The sequence below is a fragment of the Typha latifolia genome, chromosome 2, assembly GCF_019914945.1.
Source record: "Typha latifolia isolate L0001 chromosome 2, TyphaL0001v2, whole genome shotgun sequence".
Taxonomy (NCBI): domain Eukaryota; kingdom Viridiplantae; phylum Streptophyta; class Magnoliopsida; order Poales; family Typhaceae; genus Typha; species Typha latifolia.
In genome coordinates this window covers 4,980,241-5,007,760 of record NC_133087.1, presented here as the reverse complement: position 1 = coordinate 5,007,760, position 27,520 = coordinate 4,980,241, and the positions used below count along the sequence as shown (strand labels likewise).

Genomic DNA, 27,520 nt, shown 5'->3' with positions numbered 1-27,520 from the left:
GGGAGGGAGAGAATAGAAGGAAGGAGGGAACGGGGAGGGAAGAAGGAAGATGAGGGTATATTTGTCCAAGTGTTGTTGGATCAAAATAAAATTAAGTTATCTTCTCTCTAATAAGGGCACTTAGGTTATTTTACATCTAAAATAACCTCACATAAGTTGGCTCTCCTAATTTATGTAACATTACACTAACAGAAGAATGACATTAAATTTTTTTTTTAAATTAGGAGTGGCATTGTAATATAAAAAAGTTTAGAAAGTCCATGTGAAAACTAGATATAGTAGGGTGTCGGTGTAATTAACCCATATTTTTTCCAACTTGTATATTGTTCTAAAATCTATTGTTTACATATATACCGCTCTAAATATTTCTACTTATCTATTTTAAATTCTGTTTTTTTTTAACATAGATACATTTCCAAAAGAAATTTTGTGAATACTCCTCAAACAAAATTAATCATTAATAAAGTTTATAAACGTCACTAGAATTGCAAAAACCCCTTAATTTATTTATCCACTCTTTTCTATTAATAGTATTTATGTTTTTTATACTCCAAATACTAAAAATTTTAACTTATATTTGTTAAAAATTAACATGAAAGGTACAAAGGTACATATCTAACAATTATGGCTTTTAAAGGATATTCATATGCTTCTAAAACGTTATACAGAAATAAATTTTTTTAGAAAGGTATAGACATGAACAAATCCTCTCATTTTTGTTTTGAAATTATAACTTTTATTTTTTTTCCTTTCTTAACTAAATAATAGAAAGGAAAAAAACTCAGAATTTCAATCTCTCACCAAACATTAGAAAGTAAATTACCGAAAGACTTATGCTTTCTAATGTCAGGGGTACTTTTTTAGTTTTACTATAACAGTTGGCTGCTTCGGCCTTCGTGAAGCTACATAGATAAAAATAAGGATAGATATATAGATAGATAGATAGATAGATGTGATATTACCTGATACATATGAATAACCATAGTGGGGTTCGGTTAGTTTTGTCCAAATTCCGTTTCAAACACTTCCTCTCTCTACCTTACACTAACCATAGCTCCTTAAGCTACCACGACTACTCATCTCTCCTCCAATCTTCCATAGACCGGAAGGCACTTGACCCTGGAAAGAAGCTCCACGCTCGCTTAATCCTCTCCGGCCTCGGTTTTGACACCGTATTGGCCACCAAACTCGTTAACTTGTACTCGGTTTGCAACTCATTATCTTATGCACACAATCTGTTTGATAGAATTCCCAAGAGGAATTTATTTCTTTGGAATGTGCTCATCCGAGCTTATGCATGGAATGGACCTCACGAGGTTGCGATCTCGCTGTACTACCAGATGCTTGATTATGGTCTTGTGCCGGATAACTTTACCTTCCCGTTTGTCCTCAAGGCATGCTCGGCTCTCTCGGATATCAAGACAGGGAGGAATATCCATGATTTAGTTGTGCATACCCAATGGGATACAGATGTTTTTGTGGGTGCTGGACTTATCGATATGTACGCGAAGTGTGGATGTGTGGATGATGCTCGCAATGTCTTTGATCAAATTTTTACCAGAGATACTGTGTTGTGGAATTCCATGATTGCCGCATATGCACAAAATGGGCACCCAAGGGAAGCGCTCTCTGTGTGCCGTGATATGGCTGCAAGTGGATTTGGAGCTACGGATGCGACTCTAGTGAGTGTGATATCAGCGGCAGCTGATGCAGCTGCTTTACCAAGAGGGAGGGAGCTGCATGGGTTTAGCTGGAGGAGGGGTTTCGAATCTAAGGACAAGGTGAAAACTGCCCTTGTTGATATGTATGCAAAGAGTGGATGGGTTCGGGTTGCTAGGATACTGTTTGAGCAGCTCATGGAGAGAAGGCTCGTGTCTTGGAATTCTATGATCTGTGGATATGGAATGCATGGTCATGCAGATGAAGCACTTACATTGTTTGATAAGATGTGTGTCGAGGCTCAAGTACTGCCTGACCATATAACTTTTGTTGGTGTCCTGTCGGCTTGCAATCGTGGAGGACTGATGGAAGAAGGAAGAGAGTTCTTTGATTTGATGGTGAATGAGTACTCCATCAAACCGACAGTGCAGCATTACACTTGCTTGATTGATCTTCTTGGCCACTCTGGTAGACTGGATGAAGCTCATAAACTTATCAAAGAGATGCCAATGAAACCAGATTCAGGAGTCTGGGGTGCACTACTGAATGGTTGTAAAATTCACAAGAATGTGGAATTAGGAGAGTTAGCTTTGCAGAAATTGATTGAATTGGAGCCTGATGATGCAGGGAATTATGTGCTTTTATCCAATATCTATGCTCAAGCTGGGAAGTGGGAGGAAACTGCCAGGGTGAGAAAGATGATGACCAATAGAGGCTTGAAGAAGAGCATTGCTTGTAGCTGGATTGAAGTCAAAGGCGAAGTTCATGGCTTTCTTGTGGGTGATCTATCTCATCCTATGTCAGAGGAGATAAACACTGAGTTAGAGAGGTTGGAGGGGCTAATGAAAGAAGCTGGCTATGTACCGGACATAAGGTCTGTCTTTCATGATGTGGAAGATGATGAGAAGAGGAACATGGTTCGAAGTCACAGTGAAAGGCTGGCTATTGCATTTGGGCTCCTTACTACAGCTCCTGGCACAAGGCTTCTTATTACAAAGAACCTTCGGGTCTGTGAGGACTGTCATGTTGCCATCAAGTTTATTTCACAGATTGTGCAAAGGGAAATCATTATACGGGATGTTAATCGTTATCATCAGTTCAGAGATGGAGAATGTTCATGCCAAGATTATTGGTAACTACAAAAAGAAAGATTAATTCAGAACCATTGAGGTGTTAAAAATTTCTCTCTGCAATGGAGCTGAGTCTTGTAATATTAGGAGATGACTACTGTATTAACTCTGTGCAGTGCATCTGAACGGAGAAACACTTTATTCAGTTAATTTCAAAAGAGAAGAACGATACCTATTCCTCTTTTTAACATGAGAGAACCAAATCAGTTGGGATAAGAATTTCCGATAATTTAATATAATGATCAATGCTCCTTGGTGCTCCTCCTGCTAAAGGCTATTGGTGGCAGAGTACCTAGTTTGCAAGAACTGTCATATTTCAAGTTGCAGAAGTGTTAGGAACAGGACATCTCAAAAAGAAATTTGACTCCTGCATCACCCCAAGGCCAAAAACTAATTCAAGATGAAGTTCCTGAGAATTCAGACTGCAAAAGGTGTCAAAAGCATATGAAGCCATTCTGGCTGATATAGCTGGCTTTGCCAAGAATACATTGTAAGGTGAATGCTGTCTCAAATATATTAATGAGTTGTGCAAATAAATTGAAGATATAATTTCTATCTATTTTGAACTTATATCCAGAATATGATATCTTTACTTGGCCTTGGTTTAGAAATTAGTCTCACAAAGGCCAGACTGTTATTGCTTTTTCCTATCTTCTATACACTGTGTAAGATTATCACTATATCAGATTTACTAGATAATTTGAAAATACTTATATATTTTCCTGTAATTGTCTATGATTCCTGTGAAACAGGCCAGTTACAGTGCCATGGACAAGAGGAAACCACTCTCCCATCAAGTCCTTGAAGATCTTTCCCTGTAAGGTATGGCGTTGCAGGCTCACTACTCAGAGAAATGCACAGAAAATTACCTATTTTTATATCTCCTCTAAACTTTTTGTTTTTTCTATAGCTAAACAAGTTTCTACATGAGTTTTTAGTTTCAAATTGATGTTTACTTAGATGATTATTGAACTTTTAGTCTCATGGTAGGAGGAAAGAAAGAGTTTCTTCTCCTCTATTCTTAGCGGTATCAGTTTCTCCTCTTGACAACCCTTTCTGCTTATGTGTATTTAACAATTCAATTATGTTTCTGCATTATAATTGTAGGACTTATTCTCTCTCTATCTTTATCTTCTTTGTTATATTGCTTCATTAATTCAATTCTGAAGAATGGACATGCTATGACCAATCATTGGATGAACTGTATTCTAGTAAATTCATGCTACACTGGTCGACAGAATCAGATTCATATCAAATATTGTGTGAAACTGTGGCAATGTGCACATCATGATATTTCTGACTCAAGACACATCTTTACTCGTCCTTGTTCTATTGGTTATCTGCCCAAGGAGGGGATTACTAAGGCTTGTATCGTTTCATAGAGATCGGAAGGCTCTAATTTTAATAGTTTGTTTCAGTTTATCCAGATTTAATAACTTTTACTGATGTTTGTGATATTAGCCAATTATTTTATGTGAAATAAATTAAAAAGATCAGAAGACTCTGTTTTGACTACTTTGTCGTAGACTTAGCAATATCACATCCATTCATGGTCGTAGAATAGAATATGAATTACCTATAAATATCCACTGTTAAAAGAGATGATCAGTAAATTTATTATCCATCTACTATTCATATCCATATCTGAAATAAGAATACATATTATGATTTTGACACTATCCGATCAGTGTCGGATTCCTTTCACCCCCTTAGAGGTTCTTCATCTTTGGACATTTCTGTCATGCATCTTTAAAGCATCCAGTGGCTCAAATTTCATGGGATCACGATCCATTCCTTTTCATCAAGTATCTTCCTATCGCATAAATTCAGGGATTTTGTAATTTATTATATTATATTTTTTAATTTAATATATAATATTAAGTGCATATATTTTTTATAACCTATGCATCTTTTCTTATAAAAGAGTACACATAATTTACATATATTAGTGCATACTAGAATTGTCTAATATCAGATCTCTTCTTTTGATTTTTGTTCATTAGTTATGGTTGAATCAGTTGCCTTCAAGCAGAAGATATTAGCACCTTCAATGAGAAATGACAAAATGAATCTCAAACGGAGTATCCAAAAACTCACCAACTCACCAAGTGTTGCCTCTCTGAGTGATTTCCATTGATATCGTTTGACCAGCCTGAACAATGAGCAAGCAAGTACTGCAGCAGCCATTAAGTAATACAATAGCAGCAATTATCATAGCAATCATCCAAACAAAAAGTTATAGGAAGAAGAAAAGAGTTTTTGGTGGGAATGACCTCAGAACCTTTTAAACTCTAAAGGGTTCCGAAGTCCTTACCACCAACTATTAACCTCACATTTGATTAGATATATTAACTTCAATAGGAAGAAGAAAAGAGTTGTGGTTCTGGTAAAGGACATAACAAGGGGTCACTTCGATTACTTGCCTTGTTCATGGATGCATGGCATGCAATACTAAGACCTGCAAGCTTTCAAGTTGAAGTTAGTAGGTTGGCTTTGCATTGAATGTGTTTGCGTATTGAGCTCTATATATAAATATGTGCAAGTGGGTGCCTGTTTATACGAACTTTTCCCTAATTATTTTTGATGGAATAATGTCATCATAATTTTTCCTAAATGATTCGTGGCTATCCTTCTGCACCTTGTTGACTTCAAAGATTTGTGTTGGAAAAGGTAGCTTATTGGACACGCTCTTACAAATAAGAGGAAATGAAATTGCCAATGCAAGCATTATCTGAAAAGAATCATTTTTTTTCCGGCACCAATGAATTTGGCTATATGATCCAATCTAGCATGGTTGATAAATTTCTTTTAGAACTGTCAGAATTTTTTTTTAACGGTGTCCCAGACTCCCAGAGTGTGTTCCTCTGGAAATAATGCTTTATATAACCTGCAGGGAGATTTAAAAGAAGTATCATGTTCATATGTTTGTAATGTTAATGCCTATAAAGAGCTTAACCTGTGCTGTATCATCTAGCTTAATTATAATTTTTATCAGTTTAAGTATAACCCTTGGCCACATAATTTAGATCCTAGTAAATAATTCCACGTTCAACAATGCAGTTACGTGAATGAACTTTGCTTTGAAAAATTAAAGCCATGTATACATTGCTGCCTTAAAAGATAAACATGATTGCTATTGAGACACGCAAAATGATATTAGGAAATTTCTCCATCTATTGAAAAAAGAGGACATAGTATACTGTCAAAACGAGCCGCTCACTATTAAAACATTGCAAGTAGCTGCCTCCTTACAAGACTCTTGAACTAGAACTATGCTTCTCCGATCAATTTACTGTACAGACAAAAACCAAAAAGAACAAGAATTGAAACATGACTTGGAAGAAGAGAGGAAAACCGAAGCCAGGCAGGAGATTCCTTAGACATGCACGCCGTTGCCATTTGACAGAACTCTTCCATCGAGTATGTTAATGGTTTTCTTGGCTGTTCCATTTTGGTAGGGATTTGTCTTTAAAACATTGGTTGGAAATTTCTTTGGGGTTGGCTGGTTAGCCTGGCTTGGACTTTGCAGCAAAGCGTCCAATTGCCCACACGACGCCGCAATCAACCCTGTCGGGACATCAGAGATTAAAAGAGTTTTGGTTATAGTCCAGAAAGCCTACATATCTTAATTTATGGTCGCAAGCATCAAAGTTTGTTGGAGAAATAATGCACTTGTAAGGAAAATATATCTGAAAATTTGAACAGCTCCAACAATCTCAATTCTCAGGAAGAAATTATTTCCCAATTATTAGTGTCTCGAAATGTCTCAGCAACCTAAGAAGTTCCTGTTTGCCAGACACCAACATTTAAGAAACTATGACAATAACCATTTGGAATCCCAGAAAAGGAAGTTCTTCAATCTGAACAGTTTAACATGCAAATTGCATGACCTACTTAACTACTGTCATGGATCTCAGCCCTGCCATGCAAGTGTTGGTAAGTGTGGTCAGGTGCGATGGAGAATCAATTTCATTAAGGGGAAAAAAAACATTAGGTCCAATCGCGGCTGATATACATAAGGAGACAGTTGATAAGTGGGTCATGCAACACTTGTCACAAGCAGGGTGGACAAGTGTAAAGGAAACAGTTTAAGCCAATACTAACTAAGAGGTTTCATTCTTATTTCTTTTCTTCCCATGGTGCGCACAAGGAAGAGAAAATTAGCCATTTTAAAGAAATGATAGTGAGCATGAACGAAAGTAAATCATTACCTAAAAATGGTGCAGATGGCCTTCCAGGTCTAGACTTGAACTCTGGATGAAATTGAACTCCAACAAAGTATGGATGAGCAGGCAGTTCAAGAATCTGCAAAAATCAAGGTAAAGGGATTTCAGAATCACCATAAACCTCTGGAAGAAAGAAATGATCACATAGTCGAACACAAACCTCCATACGCTTTCCAGTTTCATCTCTGCCAACAAATGCAAGTCCAGAAGCTTCAAGATCCATAACCAAATCAGGATTGACCTACATAATGAACATTATTTAATACAAAATACATTGTTGTTAATGTAAATGCAGGATCAACATAATGTCCAGCAATGAACTATCATGAAGCAGACCTCATATCTATGACGATGTCGTTCATCAACGTAATTAGTGTTTCCATACCTAATAGATAAGAAATTTAGTCATGACACATGATACAACAAACAAGGTTGGTCGAAAGTCTTAGTCGTTACAGCTTAGCTGATTTGCAGTCCATGACTTGGAAAGAAGTCCTCCTTAATCCAAGTCGCATTGTCCCCCCCATATGAGTTTTTGAACCCTGTATCACACGCATAATACGTAAGAAAGGATTAATACCAACTATAGCAACATAAAATAGCAAAAGTTAATTTGTAAACACAAACTATATTACCTCTGGCATGAAAATGACACATGGATTTTTTGTGTCAGGATCAAACTCAGTGCTGTTTGCATCTTTCAAGTTGAGAACAGATCGTGCAAACTCAATAACAGCGATTTGCATGCCTAGACATATGCCAAGAAATGGGATATTATTTTCTCTGGCATATTTTGCAGCAAGTATTTTCCCTTCCACTCCTCTGTCACCAAAACCTCCCGGAACTAGCACTCCATTTGCACCCTGTTTTAAAAGGATTATTTAGGATGCTGAAACAGAAACATATAATCTATTTATCTTATAAACTCACAAATAATCCTAAAAGCTTAAACTGCTGAAAAATAATTGTTTTTTATATTTATATTCTAATGCTCCACTTCGTTTCTAAGCTTTAGATATTTTGATAGACCTAAAAAGTGAACATGACTTAATGCGTAAAAGTAGATGTGCACGCCAGGCTTTAAACCCATGACCTCTTATTCTGATACTATGTTAGTCGATAAGCTTCTATAAAAGCTAAAAAAATAGTAATTTTTATATTTATATTCTAACATATCTCATACCCATATATAATAAGTATGCAAGGGATTTTCTTACCTTCAACAAATCCCATGCCTTTTCATAGAGATCAGGTGCCTATACAAAGAAAAATTCAGTAGCCTTTAGTGCAGGATGAGATAAATGACTAAAAAGTATGGAATAAGATTTAATCAAAGAAGAAACCTCTTCTGCAGTTCTCTCTTCTAGATCAGGAGCAGGAACCCAGTCAACTATAAGTTTCCTTTGAAAAGCAACAGAAGCATGCAAAAGTGCCTGCATGGTGAGAACATTCCAAACATTATAGGAAGAGGAACACTAACTTTGCAATAAAAGGAAGATTTTCTTTCACAAAGAAAGCGTCTTCATTTTTTTTTTTTCATTTAGTTGCAAGTCTGCAACCAAGTTGCTTCACAAGCATCTTCATTTTCCTTTCAGTCAGCTACTGGGCTTCTCATCTTAAGATACATAGAAATGTAAATGAGCTGTAAAAACCTCAGAAGCAACATGTAAAAGGATATTAGGTGAATGACTATTCCTAATATAGTATTTATCAATTTCTATTTCTTTTATAAAGAAGTAAAGATCAACAGGATTAAGGGACAGATAAAGATGGATCCTGAAAGAATTCTTTCAGACAAAAGATCTTCTATAATGACAATGAATTGGGGAATCAAGAAACACAAAATAATTCTAAAAAATCAGTCTGTGAGATGACTTTGCTTACATATTTGAGGAAAATAATGAGAAAACAATGCTGCAGCTAAAAGGAACTAACCTTCAGTACAGAAAGATAAGAATCAGAAAGACCAGTATATTTTCCCACCATTGCAATTCTGACCTGTTAATATAAAAAAAGAAGAAGAAGAATTGTCAACTACTCCAAAGCGACATGTGGTATAGCAACAGAAACAACTTAGAATCTGAAAATATGGAAATTTACAGGATCCTTTAGGGAGTCACATCTATCAGCCATCCTTGTCCACCCGTCCAACTTTGGCTCCCCAGCAGCACTGCATGTATTAATTACTTGTGAAGCAAGATAAAAGTATAATTCCTATATCTGAATTAGGTTACTATCCTAAAAGAAAGTTTTATAATATACTGAATTTGTTGCAGAATATGAGTCACTATACAAACCTTGAAGGCCATAGTCTTCTTAAAATAGCTTCATGCACCTTCTGGTCCTGAGAACATAGAAATCAACATTTCCAAAATGGTTCAGAAAATGGGTAAAGAAAGCTTAAACCAACAAATCAATAAGTATCGCCTACCCTTAAGAGTAAAGGGATGCGCCAAATGTTTGAAACATCATACAGGCTTATGATATTTGCTACCTGCAACATGAAATTCAGAATCAGAGGCATCAAGTCAGGACAGTGTTGGGCTTATGAGCACAAAAGAGAATGGAAGTAACCCTACAGAAAATAATTAAAGTAGCATATACATAATTTTGCATTACCGGAACGTGGCAAAATCGTGACAACTTCTCTTTGACATTATCTTCCAGAGACTGCAGAAAGTATTTCAAACATTAATTGAAGACACCATGACCTCACTAAGACACATAAGAGATAGAGAGTACTTTAGGTACCTTTGTACTTCGACAAGCTAGAATACTTGGCGTCAATCCAAGTGCTCTTAGTCTCTGAACACTATGCTGGGTAGGTTTAGTTTTCTACAAGTTAGAACATAGGGAAATCAGATACGCTAGTAACTCATAATAGATAGTACGCCATGGAACATTAAGAACCTTGTGAAATGAAAAGCTACATTTCCATACCTGTTCACCAACAACATTCAGAACAGGCACAAGACTGACATGAACAAGACAAAAGTTGTCAGGCCCTGAGAAAAGGTTGATTAGGGCAATAAAATTGTGTGAGTAAAACATGAAAGCAAATTAACACGCATAATTGAATCAATAAATAAAGAGCCATCTTTCAGCATGGCAGACACAATGATCCTACCCACTCTGTAGGAAAATTGACTTAAAGCTTCAATAAAAGGCCTTGATTCGATATCACCTGAGTCAGAAAGCCAATTTTGGTATCAGACTAAGCACAAATGATAAGGCACAAAGCAACACTGAAGAAGCTTCTTTGTGGAAATTGTTTTTACCTATAGTCCCACCCAGTTCAATAACACATACATCAGCTGGTCCTTCTTTGCCATCCACAGGAATCATTGCCACACGTTCAATCCACTCTTGTATGGCATCGGTAATGTGGGGCACAACCTTTATAGGGGCAATAGAGTGGAAAGCTTAAGCAAAATTTTGCACTTAAAAGTTATGCATATTTTACAATAGATAACAGCATATTAGCCAAACCTGAACTGTTTTCCCGAGATAATCTCCCTTCCTCTCCTTGTTTATGACAGACTACTCAAATAGCAAGAAATTAGTAAAGACTTCAAGAAAAATTAAAAAAAAATTAAACTATAGATGGAGAATCTGACAAGAAAAGATAACAGAAACTAAGATGAACCATCAAATTTTCAATTTGGACATGCCTTACAAAATTTAGGAGCATGATAGATTCGGTACCTGATATATTTTCCCAGTTGTGATGTTGTTGTCACGAGTTAGTTTGATATCTAAGAATCTCTCATAGTTTCCAAGGTCCAGATCCACCTAGGAGGGGGGAAAACTTTTGTCAGGCAATAGTTCATTACATTAGGGAGACGCAGAAACTTAGTAGGACATGATGGTTCGAAATTTTGGTTGGCTAACTTTACATCAGGTAGGCATGCTGAAAGGCCAAGCTTTCTTATAGAAACAGAAAGATGTGTAAAACATCAATAATTCCAACTGGTAATCATACTATAACAAACAGTTAAAGTTTCAGGAAACTTCCTCACCTCACCGCCATCGTCTAAAACAAAAACTTCGCCATGCTCGAAAGGGGACATTGTTCCAGCATCAGTGTTTAAGTACGGATCTGCGCACACACATCACATTCAGTAAGCATATTTCTTCATGTACTCAAAAAGATTAAAATTATTTCAGCGGAGTATCCAGATCATCAACAAAAGAGGTTCAAATGGCGAACAACTTATTGCACAATGTCCACGGCAATCAAAGAGTCAAACCATTTATGTCATCGGCCATGAGTAAACTAAATATTCAGACCAAATAAATTATAAAAATAGCAAAGAGGGAAAAATAAAAGTAACCCAAATCACAACAAATTTCAATAGCTCAGCAGAAAAATGCCATCTTGGAACACCTCGTAACAAAAAATTCATTAAAATGTACATTGGGTATCCTTCCAATTCATACAACAATACTTAATTTCTCCAACATAAATCCACGAATTGCACTTCTCGTGTTCTCTAAAACCCCAAATAAACCCCCCAAGCAAAGCAAAACGGAAACACTAAACCCTGTAAAAATCAAATCTTGCAATACCCTCAATAAAAAAACTCAAAGGAGAAACCAAGCCTTACCAATCTTAATAGAGGTAACTCGAAGCCCACACGCCTTAAGGACAACCCCAATACTACTAGCCGTCACCCCTTTCCCCAGCCCACTAACCACGCCTCCCGTAACCAATACATACCTCATCTGCTTCTCTCTTCCTCCCTCACCCATCTCTCCACTAATATAGCCCCCAATAAAGAATTTCTTTTTGGGGATTTCAGCGAACACCCACTTGACGCAGCCCACGACTCTCCCTATCTCCACGGAGAACCAAAGTAATAAGACCCAAGTGGAAGAGAGAAGAGAAGTTCTCGACGGTATAGCAAGCAAAAGGTTGGTTTTTCAGGGGATAGGGGAGGAGGCGAATGCAGTGGCAACTGGCAACGAAGAAGGGGATAGAGAGACTAGAGAGGGGGAAGAGAAGATTAAATAGCGCAGGGTGTTTGCTAATTGCTATTCTCACACCGTTTTATTCGACTAGTTTTTCGCCCCAACGGGACATAGTGTCGTAGGGTTTTTGTGATGACCGGCTGTAAGCGGTGACCGTTAGACCTTATACTGAAATTGAGATACTTTGCTTAATAAGTTGAAATCCAGTAAAATGTTCAAATCTCGTTGAATTGAAGCCGTCCAATTTGAACAACCAACATCTACCCCAGATCTGGAGCAATTAGCAGCAATCCAACAACACGAAGCACGTACTAAGATTCTGTTCATATAAAAGGCACAACAAGCATATTTACTTTGATGGAGTTGGCTATATGTGGAAGGTCCTAAGTTCAAGAATCTTGAATTCTGGATCCATTGATGCTTATTTTGATTGTCGACAAAATTAACCATCACGAAACCAAGAAGATATCAGCCGTTGTTGTCCCTTTCCGTTTGCAGACACAAAGGAATGGAATAATGGCACATAAGATTATCCTCTTCCTTTTTCTTTTTCTTTTTTCTTTTTTCTTGCTTTAATACTTAGTTTGCATCTTTTACCTTTTGTCTCTTTCTCCTCCTTTACTTTCTTCTCGTGTGGAAGCTCTGACCTCCATGCAAACTCGCCCCATTTACGTCGGCAGATCTTCTTAGATAGACTGTAATATATTGTTACGGTTTATACCGTTGATTGTAGTAGGAATCGTTCTTGGTTTCTTTTTATTTATATTGGATATATAATTTAAAAGAGTTGTTTGGATGTCTAAATCGATTTGAATTAGGATGAATGATTTATCATCAGTCTAGGAGCTTTCCCTTAAATTAATGAAAGAGGATTTCTTTTGAAGCACTTAATGGCCTAGATATGGATTTTAAACCTAGATCGTGACTGCAAAGTCAACGCGTTCAAACTCAATTTACACCTATCCAACTGCTGCCAAAAAGAGTGATGAAGAATACATCTCCATTTCCAGATTCTTTTAACCAAACTAGCATGTCGATCACAAACCTTTTTTTTCTTTTTTTTCTTTTTTATTGAAATGGATCAACCCGGCAAACTTAATATAAAAAAGGATTTGTTTTACTTTTATTATTAGTAAAATGCTAATATTTATTTTTTAGATAGAAATGACCATATATTTAATGTTTATATTTGTAAATTAATAAAATAAAATGTTAATGAATTTTTTTTTTCAAATCTAATGGATTCAACTAGGTTTGTTTGTTTTTTTTCTGAGCTATATTTAAAATGCAGATTAGATCGGCATCTTATATATAAGAAGAAGGCCCTGAACTTAATAATATTTCATCTTTCATCTTTTATCTTATTAGATAAAATACTCAGTTTATTTACAACTATGATAGATATTAAGTTTATAGCATGGTATATTTAATATAAAAAATATATATATCTACAGAGGGGTAGGTTTGGCCGAAAAATCTCTATTTATATGCCGCGTAGATAGACGAAAATGCCCTTAGATTAGTTGGACGAAAGGATAACGGTATTGTTTGGATGGAAGATAGGTATATTCCCTTTTTATAAAGTTGTTATCCTCTCCTTCAATCCCCACTCTCCGAAAGACCAATTTTGAACTCACATCTGTAGTATGTTCACTATCATGGAGAGATAGATCCACTGGAAGGCGAGTATATAGCTAAGAAGACTTAAGACTTGCAAAAGGATAAAGAGGAGTAGAAAGTTTGGGTGCCATAGTCACCGGCCCTGAAAGCAACTCCCTCTTTTCTAATCCCACCTCTGACTTTGTCCTTATTTTTTCACAATTTCCATGCTTTTTGTAGGTAAATATTTTCAGGGGAAAGAAAAGGAAAAGAAAAGGAAAAATAATAAAATTTTTTAAAAATATATATTAATTTTTTTATAAAAAAATCAAAGGGGTCAAATAAAATATTTCCGATAGATAGTTCAGGAGTTATTATGTACTAAAAAAATTTTCAAAAAGTTATTATACAAAAAAGTTATAGTTCACGAATGAAAAGAAAATTATCGCTCGAGTATATGTACTTTATTTTATTTTTTGTTTAGTAGAATTTTCTTTTTGTTGTCCCGTAATTTTTCTCTTAAGAAAATTTCTTTTACTTTAGTGCCATTGTTTTATATATTTTTTTAGTTAAGTGAGATTACCTCACACACTAGTGTCTAAGATTTGTAGAGTGTAGGTTGTGCATAAGATATGAGGATACTTATCATATACATTAACGATAAAAAATGGTGGACATTAATTAGGCTATGTTTATAGTCTATCCCTATAAATATAAGAAAAACTACTCATTTATAATATCTAGGTTAATTTTGAGTTAAGTTAAGCATTAATTATTTGATATGTCAAATCTTGCTAATTAAATCTACAATAATGGTTTTTGTACCGTTAATATGGTCTATTACCTTTACAACTTTGCTCTTCCATTACCCTTTTATCTTTAATATAATAGAAAATCTTAATCACCAACAATAAAGACCAAAGGGACCCCAACATTGTATTTATTTAATTGGGACTCCCTTACAATTCCTAACTACCATTTAATTTGGTTTTAAAGCATCCTATTAATTTTGAAAAAAAACAACTGATAGCAACTCAAGTATTGATTGATTAGGGAGGAACTTAATTTTTTATTTAACAAACTCAAATTAGTTTTCTTTACCACCTATATATATATATATCAATCTATTATAAAATAGTATTATTTTAATATTAGTCATACCAAAAAGTACCTTCTTGTATGTATATTTACATTATCTAGTATACAATGGGAGTTTCAAATAACAAAATATTCCAACTGCATCATACTCTGAAGTCATTCGCTGCTGGCCTTATCTATCTCAAAAGTTGACATAGAATTAATTGTGTGTAATGCATGACCACAATATCCACAAATTAATTGGCAAATCGTTGTAACCATGATATTTATCCAATGTGGATCCAATGTGGCAAGAAAAATATTACCAATTATTTATCACGCTAATATTAGATACTCTATTATATAGTGCTCAAGAACTAATCACATTTGTTATCATCTCCACCGCATGCTGACGTGTTGGTAGACGTACGTGGTTAGTCATTTATTCCAACTAATATTCCTCGTCAAAGGATCTAAATCCTATGTACATTCTTCAATATCACACTAATATATTTGGATTAATTAATTAATTAACTGCCCAAAGTTGTTCTTAACAACATTTATTTAATTATCTATAAGGCCGGCCTCTTGTATATGTTTGCTAGTTGCATTACAATATGCTAAAACTCTCCAATTCGAATGGAAATAATTAATTGCTTCCTTGAAATTGACAGGCTTTATTCACCTAATAATATATTAAAATTTATGGTATTCAACTCTTGTCTTTTCTAGCTAATTTGATGAACTTATCCAATCAAAGATGAAAATAATTGAATGCATAATTAACGATTACCTTATGTCATGCCACGTAGGAAATGATGGGTTTACGCGGAGCTTTGCCGCTGCTTGTCAAATGGTTTCAATGTATAATTTAAGATGGGAAGAAAGAGAGATTAAAATTCGTTTTCCTCTTATTGATATTTGCATTGAATCAAAGAAGTAAAATAAAGCACGAAACCTTAATTTGACTTCCTGTTTAGTAGTCTTTTATTGTTAATTTCGTGGATTATTGGAAGAATTATTACATTTGGGTTTGAGACTGTGCTAATAAAGATAATATTAATTAGTGAATTCCACTCGTGTTATGTTAATGGGGGACGCAATCGAATAAGGTGTACATATATCTACAGTTTTATTCATAGAAAATGTATTTATTTAGTTGTTTCATCAATATATATTTCGGTGGTGTCTGAGACATCCAATTTTTATGGAGAAGTTGAAAGTTTAACTTTATACATTGGTTATAGGATTGTATATTGTTGTAAAAAGATATAGAGGTTTGCTTCTAGAGTGTCCGCTCTATCTCATCTATTATTATAATTAGTAAATTGTGTTTTAAAATATAATTTTTATTTTATGTATTGTGTCTATATTTTTGTATGAGCATATGCATAAGTTATGACAAGTTATGATATATTTGAAGTGGAAGATTAAATTTAAAGTTAAAGTATTCGAAACGGTTTTGGAATCGTCATTGAAGTGCTCAAATGATATCATGATGGTCAAAGTAGTATAAAAAATAGCTAATGGCACAGGAACAATAACTCTGCATTCAATAGTCTGCTTAGCTGTTTGAATGGACCATCGTGGGTTACTGAGGTTTAGAAACTTATCACAGGAAGCGGTGAATCGTGGGTTCTAGCGAGCAAGTCATGGAAATCGATGGGTTGTTTATCTGATTTATTGATTGATTTTGATCCGAGTTTGGATCCCTGATTTTTTATCTGATTTTAGATTTTTTCCACGTAAAAACTTTTGTGTTTACAATCGTCTTTTTCACGCTTTATTTTTCGTATATTATTTATTGATAGCGTGTAATGGATTTTATCTCCTAAGGCATTTCGTACGTTTTTCAATAGATATCATAGTATATTTAAATATTTACTTAAGTTTCACATTTTTTTTTCAATTATTGTGCTTGAATACTTATTTTAATACCTATTTTTCCTCTAGCTTATCCCTACGGTTTTTGCCTTATTCTCTTTTTTTTATTGGATTATTTTGTAATCAGTTATTTAAAATGAATGATCTACAGATTATACTTTAAAAAAATGGAACTCTTTTCTTTTGCTTATATTTTGTTATCTTAGAGAGCTCTGCTCACTAGAAGTGCTTCTCCCCTTCTCTTGTCTTCTAACATTCTCCTCGCCCCACCTCTCATTTTCTCATGCTCTCTGCTACTTCTGCTTCCACTTGTTCTCCCCTCCTTGTCAGTTGTTGCATATTATAGCCGATGAGACTTGGAAGTTTTTCCTCTCTTCTCAAGGACTCTATTGAGGATTAAAAATTATAGACCTTGGGCACAAATTTTCAAACTTTTACTTATTAAAATATTACATAATAATAAATGATAAATAAGTAAAAAAATATGAACTCTAAAGTTTTTATGCGAAAAAACTCTAAACCGGATAAAAAAATTATATATGGTATATTTATAAGATCAAAGCATGCTTGTCGTGATTCATAACCTAATACAACAAATTTATCAGTGATTTACTTATTGTTGTTAGTAATTAGAGAAGGAACTTGTTGTTATAGCGATGAAGAAAGCCGAACGGTGAAATGGAGAAAAAGGAGAAAGGAAAAAGGAAAAGGGAAACCAGGAGGAACTTACTATTATAGTCGTCGAACTTTAACTATCGGCGACCGCCGTTCGAAGACGACCGAGTGATACAAACCAGATTTGAACCGATTTGTATGATTTTCTTGCTGAACCATTGCTACAGTCATTCTCTCTCTCAAAAAAAGAGATTTACCCTTGGATTTCAAAATCAATTTTTTATTTCAATATTCTTTATTAAGTATTTCATAACTTGTGCAATATGCTTATACATAAAATCTAGATATATTATATAAATAAAAATTATATTTTAATATATAATTTGCCAATTACATAAGTACAAAAAAAAATCTAGCTAACACATGCAAAAATTAAAATTCTCCCTCAAGCTCATAATCATGATCAGCAAACTCATACGAGGAAACATCAATCTTTACAGCAGGAGTTTAAAGAACTAAGCTTATGAGGTGATTCATGCAACTGACTTCTCTTCGAGGAGCTCTTCTAATGCTTGACGGATGCCTCAGATTACACCAGACCTTATGCACCAAAAAAAAAACATAAAGGCAGACCCTCTCACGAGGAATCCTTCACTATTGCTGCTTCTATACACTCATGCATTACTGTAGCAAGATTTACAATATCCTCAGACAAATATGGTATGACGTGTCTTGGGAATGATGTTGTACAAACATATGAGATGGAGCATTCGACCTACTAGCGTAAGTCTTGCATGTAATACTATGTTGCTATCCCAAATTAAGCTCATCTGGCCCTATTATAGTCAGCAATTTCAGGCTAAGTAGGAGCATCACTCGGTTTGTAAAGGAAACACAAACTTCCCCATAAGGCAAAGGGTTGCCTAATCACATCTGCATTCAGATAAATTGATACTCCACAGACCTTGGATTGCATGCACTTATTAAAAACAATAGCATTTTGAATAAAAATCCCACCCTAATTCCACAAAAACTACCCCATCAGTCTTGCATACATTTGCCCACCTTCTATCAGCAAACATGTTATTATAGTCCAGACTCATGAATCCGAGTTCTAGTCAGAATTAGCTCAAGCCAGCGGGCTAACTTGGTCAAATAGGCCTAGTTCTTTTATTTGCATTTTTAGATTATATTATTTGTTTATGGCATGAGTTAATTCATGTTTGATTCAATCTGAACCTATTTATCTTTTAATTTAGCTAAGTCATAGCCAAGTCAACTTGTTGAGTTAGATCAAATCGGATTAGTCTCTAATATAGATATGTAGAGCAACTCAGGTTTGTGTAATTAATTATTAAATATATCTTCTACCTCTTCTCTTTCATATCTAGCACCTCTTATATAACTTTCATCTCTAGTACCTCCTATATGACTTTCATCTCTATCGTCAACATTATTTACTATTGTCACTACTACTATCTACCTCGCCGAGCTTACCTCCATCACCACTCAACCCCACTCCATGACCAGCCTTCACCTTGGACGTGGCCCCTCCCCTTAGCTTGATCTCTAAGCCACCTGAGCCACCAAGTTACCGCTAACCTTCTCAATTTGTCGATTCATCCCTTTCACTTAGCCACCTTCTTCCTTACTCCACCATAGCCAAAACCATAACATGAATTTTTCCTATCCAATTCCGCGACACCCAACCCTAGAGCCATCTCCTCTCACACCTATAGGAGTTGAAACATCATTTCTAATAATTATTCCAGTTCTTCGTGCACATTGCAGTCACCCAAAAATCATATGAAAATATATCTTTAATATTATTAGGTTTTATAATGGATGTATAGCTCATAAAAGTTACCTCATTTGGTGTTTGCCGTCTTGTCTTCATAGTTTAGTCATATTTCTAATCACTTATGTCAAGGGGTGATTTAGTTTAACTTTTGTAGAGGGCTCCAAAATTGTATCTCCACTCTCTTTTTTTCTTGAGTAGTCATCTTCTCTCTCTCTCTCTTCCAACTTCAATCTCCTCATCACTAGCATTAGTACCTGAATGACCAAAAACAAGAGAATGTTAAGAAATTTAAGAATTATTATCATCTATATCTGTGTTTATAGATTCCATCATAGTAAATATAGTTGATGTAGTTAAATTAAACACTATATGCATGCTCTACTAGTATTAAAATAATCTAAAGAAACATTTGCTTCCAAAGACTTATAAATATTTCACAATGGGGTTTTTGCCTTTCCCACAAGTAATAAGCCATCTACTTGATATCCGGCCAAAAGGTAGATCTAGCTTATCACGTGAAAGGTATTCACAACTTTAACTCTTTTGTGGCACATCTTGAGCATGCAACATGACACGTGTCATCTTTCGTACAACCATGCTATTTCTTTAACTATTCCATTTTGCCGAGGAGTAATAAGGGCAAAAGGATCATGTTCAATTCTCTTAGAATCACCAAGTATTAAATATTTTTCATAATATAATTAGGTTTGAAGGGCAGCCATGCATACAAAAAAAAAAATTCTTTTGACGAATATACACACAAATAAGACTTCTTTCACGGTATACATACAAAATAAAAACTCTAACTTCTTAACTAAATATGGGCATATATATATGTATATATATATATATATATATATATATATATATATATATATATATATATATATGTCGGTTGTTAGAAGTCGTTACAACGTTGCCTTGTAACGTGGCGAACTCTAGTGTTAATAGCAAGAGAAGTTAAGCATGCCATGCTAGTCCTCACCAAATTTCTATATATATTTTTCTTACTCCCATGTTGTGGGCCTTATAACTGCCATACCTACTTTGTGACGCATCCCTATCCAAGCATATAATATCATGCACGCTCCTTTGAACACTACATGTGGGACTGTTGCACTTGTACCTGCCCCCATATCCAAGCAAAATCTTTTCTTAGCAAATAGCATCAGAGTCCAACTGCCATGATGCATATTCCCACATGGACGCAGAGGCCAATATCTTTATGATAAGGTTTGGTCCGGTCCGGTCTGGTCTGGTCCACTCTTCGTGACAACTTTATATCCCCCATTCCTCGTAAACTTCACTGGTTTCGGAATCATGGGGCAAAGAAAAACACATGGAGATGTGCTAATGGTTGGGGGGCTTTGGGTGTTTGCAAGTCTTTTCACTGTCTAGTTTGCCTCTCGAACATTGTTTGGCATATCTACTTATAGTTAATTGATACGTGATATATATATATATATATATATATATATATATATATATATATATATATATATATATATATATATATATATTATCGATGGGGTTTAAGAGATCGATTGCGTACTATGTAAGAGAGATAGATAGTCTTTTTCTTCTTCTTTTTTTCTCTTCTTTTTTTAATGCAATGGACCGCACATTCCCATGCACCTTGGAAGGTGATCAGTTTGCATGTGATGTGCTGAGAGAGCGAGAGAGAGGTAGGAGAGCTTTTCCTATTTTGACGTGAAGGACGACTGCCCATGGCTTCCAGGTTTGGGTGGGCAGTTGCATGTGATGCCACGATCCATTTATATCCTGAGACTCGGGGAGTTTGTGCTTCCCCGACAACAAACGTGAACGAAATTTGAGGGCATTTATGGATCGAATTAGACATTCTTAGAAACTTAAATACCTGTATATATATATATATATAGAGAGAGAGAGAGAGAGAGAGAGAGAGAGAGAGAGAGAGAGAGAGAGAGAGAGTTCATCTTCTAAGTTCTTAAAGAGATGTCAGATTAGATCTAGATGGGATAAACACAAATTAAGAAACAGGTGAACAATATATATAGATCATGGATTTAAGACGGAAATATCTCTTTAGTGCTAAAGTATGAGTAATTAACTCACTCAAGAGTACCATTTAGGTGAAGAAGTGAAAGTGTTAGCGGTTAATTATTGAAGAGAGACCAGGACATTATCTAGCTATATGTAAATAGGCTATAGCCATGCCAAACTGCCTGAATAAGTTGTTAGTACAGGCTATAACATGATGGGTGACATTATTAATTTGGTTAGATGTCATTGATCTTCGTTTAAGAGACTAAATGCGGACAAAATTAACAACAGTAGCTGCAACGAAAGACGGAGAATAAATCATGGGCGCAAATTGTGGTGGTCTCCACGCGTACAGGAATCTTACGTACGGCGATCCAGATACATGATTGCCCTCTGCAGCTCCTGCATGCATGCATGCATGCAATGCACTTCGCAATAAGATTCTATAATGGAGGAGCCGGGGTTCTATCTAGAGGAGAGAAAACCATGGGCGAAGGAGAGGAAGAAGATGCGTACGGAGAGTTTAAAAAAAAAGAAAAAAAATCTGGGACATGTGAGTTAGTGTAGGGCAACCACCCTACAAACAAAGTGCTGCTCAGAGCTTTGATTAAGGGCACCTGCAAGTCCTTGGCATTTAGCTCATTCCAAACAAAACCTATTACTGTTCATAAGGTTCTGCCCTCGGTCTTCATTGGCCTGCAGTAGTACTGTAAATGGACATGATTTCAATTACCATATTCGAACTTTTGTCTCGTTTAGTGTTGCTCATGACTAGATTTGTTTTTTCTTTCTTTTCTTCTATGGGTTCAATATTTGGAGGAGTAACATTTGTGTTGCTGCAAAAGTCTCATGTAATGTCGACGATGACTACATTTAAGAAACCTCTAACTATGTCCAATTTCTTATGTGTAAAGTGATATATTGAAAAGTGGAGTATATCTTTGAAAAAGGAATTGGTAGGCGTCAATCATGAGTTCATGACCTATAGATTCATGGTTTCGGCTTGGATATTACTTGGGCTAGGCCCAAGTAGTTATACAATTTATGGCTTCAATGAGTTGGGATCGATGTATATCCGGCTTCCATATCCTATACTTAATTATTACAGAAAGTACCACATAACATTCTACATTTTCACTCACTCTGTTGGAAAAGACCAAGCCACATTTGATCAGTTAAATTTGACTTAACAAGAACCTTATGAGATGAAACAAGAAGTAATATTTTTATATTTCTTAAATTACTCTTATCTATTTTCTCTACTATGAAGGATTTGGATCTAGTGTTTTTGTTAGCATCATCTTCCCAAACCTATTACTTCTCATATCATCTCATAAGGTGCTTGTTAAGTTAAATTATTAGCATCGCATATTGCATCTTTTGCAATAGCAATGTGAGAGCTGGCTGAGATTAGCATTGGATTAAGGTTTTGGCTAACATTTTGTATTTGCATCTTCTCTAAATAGTGGATTGATACTAACTTTGTTTTTGGAGATACCCAAATTATCGAACTAAGTAAATATTATTTTATTTTTTTTTATCTGTGGTTTGATTTTCTCCTTGTTTTGGTGTTAATTTAACTATTTTCTTCTGGGATTTAGCTTTTTTACTTTATTTTAAGTTTTATCTGATCAGATTTTTATTCGGTGTTTGCTTGTGAGCTCTTCGCACAACAGTGTATTATTTTTTTATTTTCTCTGGTTTTAATAGATTTAGTATTTCCATTCCATACAGAGAGAAGAACGTAGAGGCCTGCCAGCAGTTACAAAATTTCCCAGAGAGTTGATCTAACTTAAACCTATTAAAAGTAGTTAAGTTGGATTAATAAGCTTAGATGGCAAATAAAAACCGAGTTGGACCTCGGTCGACATTGGGCATAAAGTTATCAAAAGAATCTCTTATGGGAAAACAAACGTTTAACGAGCTTTTAAGCTGACCACTAACCTAGCTTATAAACAAAGTCTTTGCAAAGATATGAAATTTACGTTATCACATTCTCTTGCCTTCTTCTCTGTATCTAGCTCATACCTTAAGTCCTACTCTTGCAAAATACTTGGCCTATCTCCAACTACGGTCCATGGAGCATCATTAACCCATTCAAATAACTTTAATTCGGCAACGAATCAAGGCAAAGACCATCCCAATCTTCAAAGCTTAAAAATTCTTTTGGGCTCGGGATTAAATAACAATATGTAGATATCCTAGTCATCCCCACAATTTTCGTTTTCCTTTTTTTTTTTTTTTGATATTGTCTACAACTATGCCAAACTTGGACCGTACTGCAAAAGAACCAAACAAATCACCTTCCAAGATATTGCTGCATGTAGGTAGCATTAAGATTGCTTTCCCTTGTGGACAAATTTACATTTTGAACACGAGGTGGTTTGTCCCAGGTCTACTAAGAATCTAAAAGATTTTTGCGGGAAGACCTAGGGAAAAGGAGAGTGGATAAGAGATCTAGAGACAACTCAGTTATGTCCTTATCACCACGTAATTCCACTCGTTATCCATGGTGGTGCTTTAAACCCTCTTCTAAAGCCGTGGTCTCCTCCATCGTGTGGTCATATCAGCCATGCATTCGTTTACACCGTCATGGTCCAACTACGTACGTCATGGATATAAATATATATATCTTTCTATCTTTCTTTTAACCCTACAAGAACAGTGGTGGCCTTGCTCTTCCTACGTAATTCGCACATCTATGCTTGCTTTTCTTCTCTTTCTTTGGTGGAAAGATACGTTTCCAATTGTGATATTAGAAAACTTTGGAAGATCATGCTACTAGCCATACTAAAGTGGTGACGTGGGCAGGGCCCAGTGGTTGGTGAACCCTACTTTAGTGTCGCCTTAAGGTAAAGAGAGTTGCTACCATGTTTTCATTAATTAGCTTAAGCTTAGGAAGATGGTGAGTTCATGTCATAGTACATCAGATCATCCTGCGTTTGGATATTTCTGAGAGAGTGAGGGGACTGTCAGTCATTTAAAGTGTAGAGTACTCTTCACCAAATTTTATTTACATACATACATCTCTTAAGAGTCATTTAAATGCCTTTTCACAACTCCACAATATTTGGGAAAGATGGAAGTCTAAATCCTAGTGAAAGATTGTTCAAACATTATTGGACTGCAATCCGGCTCTTCCATGCCCTTACTTAGACACTTTTAATCAGATTCTTTCGTCAAGTATTTCTAAGCATCTTTGTCCAAACCTAGGATCATTACATCATCAATCGCATCATATCACACGTTTAACCTATGTTACTATGTGTCTGCTACAAGATCCATCAAATTAATCGCATCAAATCGTTTCTAAGAATATCCCCTAGATAGAAAATTGTAACTACTAAATAAGGACCCAAGAGTAGTCTATATAAAATTTCCCACTTTCGCTCATTATCTAACAGAAGATTATTCACTCACAAGTGATATACAACACAAACTCTACAAAATTAGGTTGAGGGAACATATTAAGAAAAGAAAAGGAGAAAAAAAACAAAGGTTGACCATTTTTTAACTACAATCGTGCATTCATAGGAGATCTAAACAAATTATATCGTCCCTAGCATCTCAGCTCTTAATATTATCTGATTTGTTTTAGCTAGGTGTGATGCTTGTGTCGAGGGGTCACCATCCTATCTTTCGCTCTCTTTTTTGTATATAAAATTATATTCAAATGAATTTTTTTTTTAATAAAATGATATGTGCCTTTGGGCTTTCCCTTAGAAAAACAATACAGAACAAAACAAAACAATCGAGCCTTCATCATTAGGCAAGCACTAATTGGGATAACATATTAATTATGAGCGTCACATAATGATTAACTCCAACAAGCCAAACTGATATATGATGCTACAATGTAATACAATCCAAATAGTGTTCAACACTGTTGAGCTTACAACAATTAAGTAAAAGAAGGGCCAGGTGATGACCACAGTCTTGGAATCTATCATCGCACTATTACAAGTTAATTAATTTATAGACAACCACTGTTGCTAATGTCATCATTCTTTGTAGATACAGAGGATAGAATAGAAAGTGGCAAGCATATGGTAACCCATTATGTCAAGCTTGGTCAGCACTACTGAACTCTGACATTAATTTGGTGAATTAGATGTAGACTACATTATAAGCTGACTCAGACTCAAAAAGGTTGACTATATATTAGGCATCACACATTCACACTTTAGTTTGTCATCAGCTTTTGTAGCAAAATTTACACAGTGCAATTCCACGCATGAAATTGTCATTCTTGAAAGAGCAATTAGGAGTCAAAAAGAAGGAACCAAGTGAGAGTTAAACAATGCTAAATCCATTCCAAGAGATAAGATAGATTGGAGAAGAGTTATCTAACAGTATGATCTAACGCTACGTCCAAATACATCGCTAAAGTTGAGATAAAAGCAAAATATGATAAGATAAGATAAGATAAGATAAGATTAATTTAGTAATTGAATGCAGACAGTAGTTTTAGTCCAGACCACTATTCAGCTATCACAAAATGTTGTTTACAAAGGCAAAATTTTACATTGACAATTTAATTAATTGCCTGCATGTTATGTTTGCTAGTCTTTTTTTTTTTTCTTTCCTTTTGACCAACACTATATTTGCTAGTGTTGTGAAGCAAGTTTTTAAGGAAAAAAATTGTAAGCCAAGAACTTCATTAATTCCAACGATTCGTATATATACAAGCTTGATATACAGCAGAAGGGGGGAGATCGGACAACGGCTTATGAACAAGCCTCATAATTTGCTAATCATCTACGGCTCAACAGAAAAGGAAACCATTGTAACAAGCCCAAAGAGAACATAGGGGATAATACAAGACACATAGCTCAGATAGTGTTGTAGGAGTGAAGAGGAGGGAGAGAAGATATGTTAGAAGAGAAGACTCTCGCTTCAGGATCAATAAACTCTTCTAAGGTTGTTTTAGAAAAGCCATAATGAAAATATCAGGATCCATATCTCCTGAAACTTGTCTTATATCATAATACTACAAGAACTTGTCACATAATCCCTAGATCTTATATTAGATATGATCTGAATTAAAATATATACGAAATTTAGAACACACAGAAGATAGAAGTTATATCCAAAGTTGTTCATCTTTGATCTTAATTTCTAAAAACTGTGACCAGGTAAGTCTTTCCTTCTTTCTCCCTTTTAACCGGCAGTTCTTAATGAGATAAATAAAATTAGTTATAGAGTACTGAGATGACTTAGTCTATTTATAATAAATCAATATCCTATTCATTATGGATTTGCAATGAATCTAATACAATCTATATTGGGTTTCAAATCAATATTCAAACCAATTACTTGAAACCCACTTTTATAGAATTCCAAGTCTAACTGCAACTAATATGAATGGAGTCACACAAACCATATGCATAGGCGTACATACATACATACATACATACATACATACATACATACATACATGAGGGTTTCTTCCATGCAATCGAATTAATTCTTTATCAATCAATTTGATGAAGATCTAACGGTTAAGATCTTTAAGGGTATAATAGGAATGAAAGATATTACCGGTTTAGCAGGTAATTTTTTTTAGATATATAATCTTGCACATTATTTTTTAACAATTATATTATCTTAATATTTTATTAAGTAAAAGACATATATATCATTAACTGAGAGTAATGTATATATATTAAAATAAGGGTATTGATGTCTTTTATAATTAACTTGATGAAATTTTAATTACATTTTATCTTTTTAATTATTTTTTATTATTTACATATATCTCCCATTAGTTTAAGATTGATTTAAATTAAATTTTAATAGATAGAGATAGAGAATTATATTTAAATTAAAGTTTATCTCCAAACAATCAAATTTAAATTATTTAATATTAAATGATATCTCCTATAATTAAGGCATAATTATATTTAAGAGAGAAATCTTAACGGAAAAAACGTGTAGAGCGCTTCTTCCGTACTTATCAATCACTTTGATGAAGATCTAATGGTTAAGATCTTCAAGGGTATAACAAGAAAATTGGAAAGTTAGGCACACGTAATTAATCTACTTAACTGATATACTCTTTTTCTTACGTAATGTGGTTTTGGAACCGGTACCGAAAAACCGGTACCGGGTATGAAAACTGGCTATTATAGCCGTTGGATTAAGATTATAATTTTTAAAGGTGCATTGAAGTATTTGCCTACATACATACATACATACATACATACATACATACATACATACATACATACATACATACATGAAGATCAAACAGAGTGCAAGAGAATGGTCCACAATCAAAATTTAAGACAATTACTCTTTAAACCTTAACCCTAGCATCTAACTAGTACTTACTTGGTGTCAAAGGTCATCGTCTTAATGGGTTCGTGCATCTTTAAGTCTGGCTACTTTCCATAGATTCTTCCTCCATAATTGACCATCTTATTGGTTGTCAGAGAGCTCTGGGTCATTCACAACAATGCGTTCATAGAATGTTTTTAAGGACTAATACAAAGTAGAGAATCCTAGCTGTATTCCCTTTCTTCCCCCTCTCT

The 27,520-nt window shown here is 34.9% G+C and overlaps 2 protein-coding genes across 2 annotated transcripts; one reads left to right on the top strand and one right to left on the bottom strand.

Moving 5' to 3' along the window:
- The first annotated feature begins 820 nt into the window (after positions 1-820).
- Positions 821-2,977, top strand: LOC140781147 (pentatricopeptide repeat-containing protein CRR2, chloroplastic-like). Its single transcript, XM_073126967.1, has one exon. The coding sequence runs from the start codon at positions 972-974 to the stop codon at positions 2,793-2,795; it is 1,824 nt and encodes a 607-aa protein (XP_072983068.1). The 5' UTR covers positions 821-971; the 3' UTR covers positions 2,796-2,977.
- Positions 2,978-5,940: 2,963 nt separating this feature from the next.
- On the bottom strand, positions 5,941-11,993 carry LOC140782429 (uncharacterized). Its single transcript, XM_073128983.1, has 21 exons — positions 11,623-11,993; positions 11,035-11,114; positions 10,721-10,807; positions 10,505-10,555; positions 10,294-10,411; positions 10,143-10,199; positions 9,956-10,020; positions 9,767-9,850; positions 9,635-9,685; positions 9,447-9,509; positions 9,313-9,359; positions 9,116-9,185; positions 8,951-9,013; positions 8,359-8,448; positions 8,233-8,271; positions 7,651-7,878; positions 7,472-7,557; positions 7,352-7,400; positions 7,176-7,256; positions 7,001-7,094; positions 5,941-6,356 (listed from the first exon to the last, which is right to left on the bottom strand). The coding sequence occupies exons 1-21, from the start codon at positions 11,765-11,767 to the stop codon at positions 6,166-6,168; spliced, it is 1,839 nt and encodes a 612-aa protein (XP_072985084.1). The 5' UTR covers positions 11,768-11,993; the 3' UTR covers positions 5,941-6,165.
- Between the last annotated feature and the right edge of the window lie 15,527 nt (positions 11,994-27,520).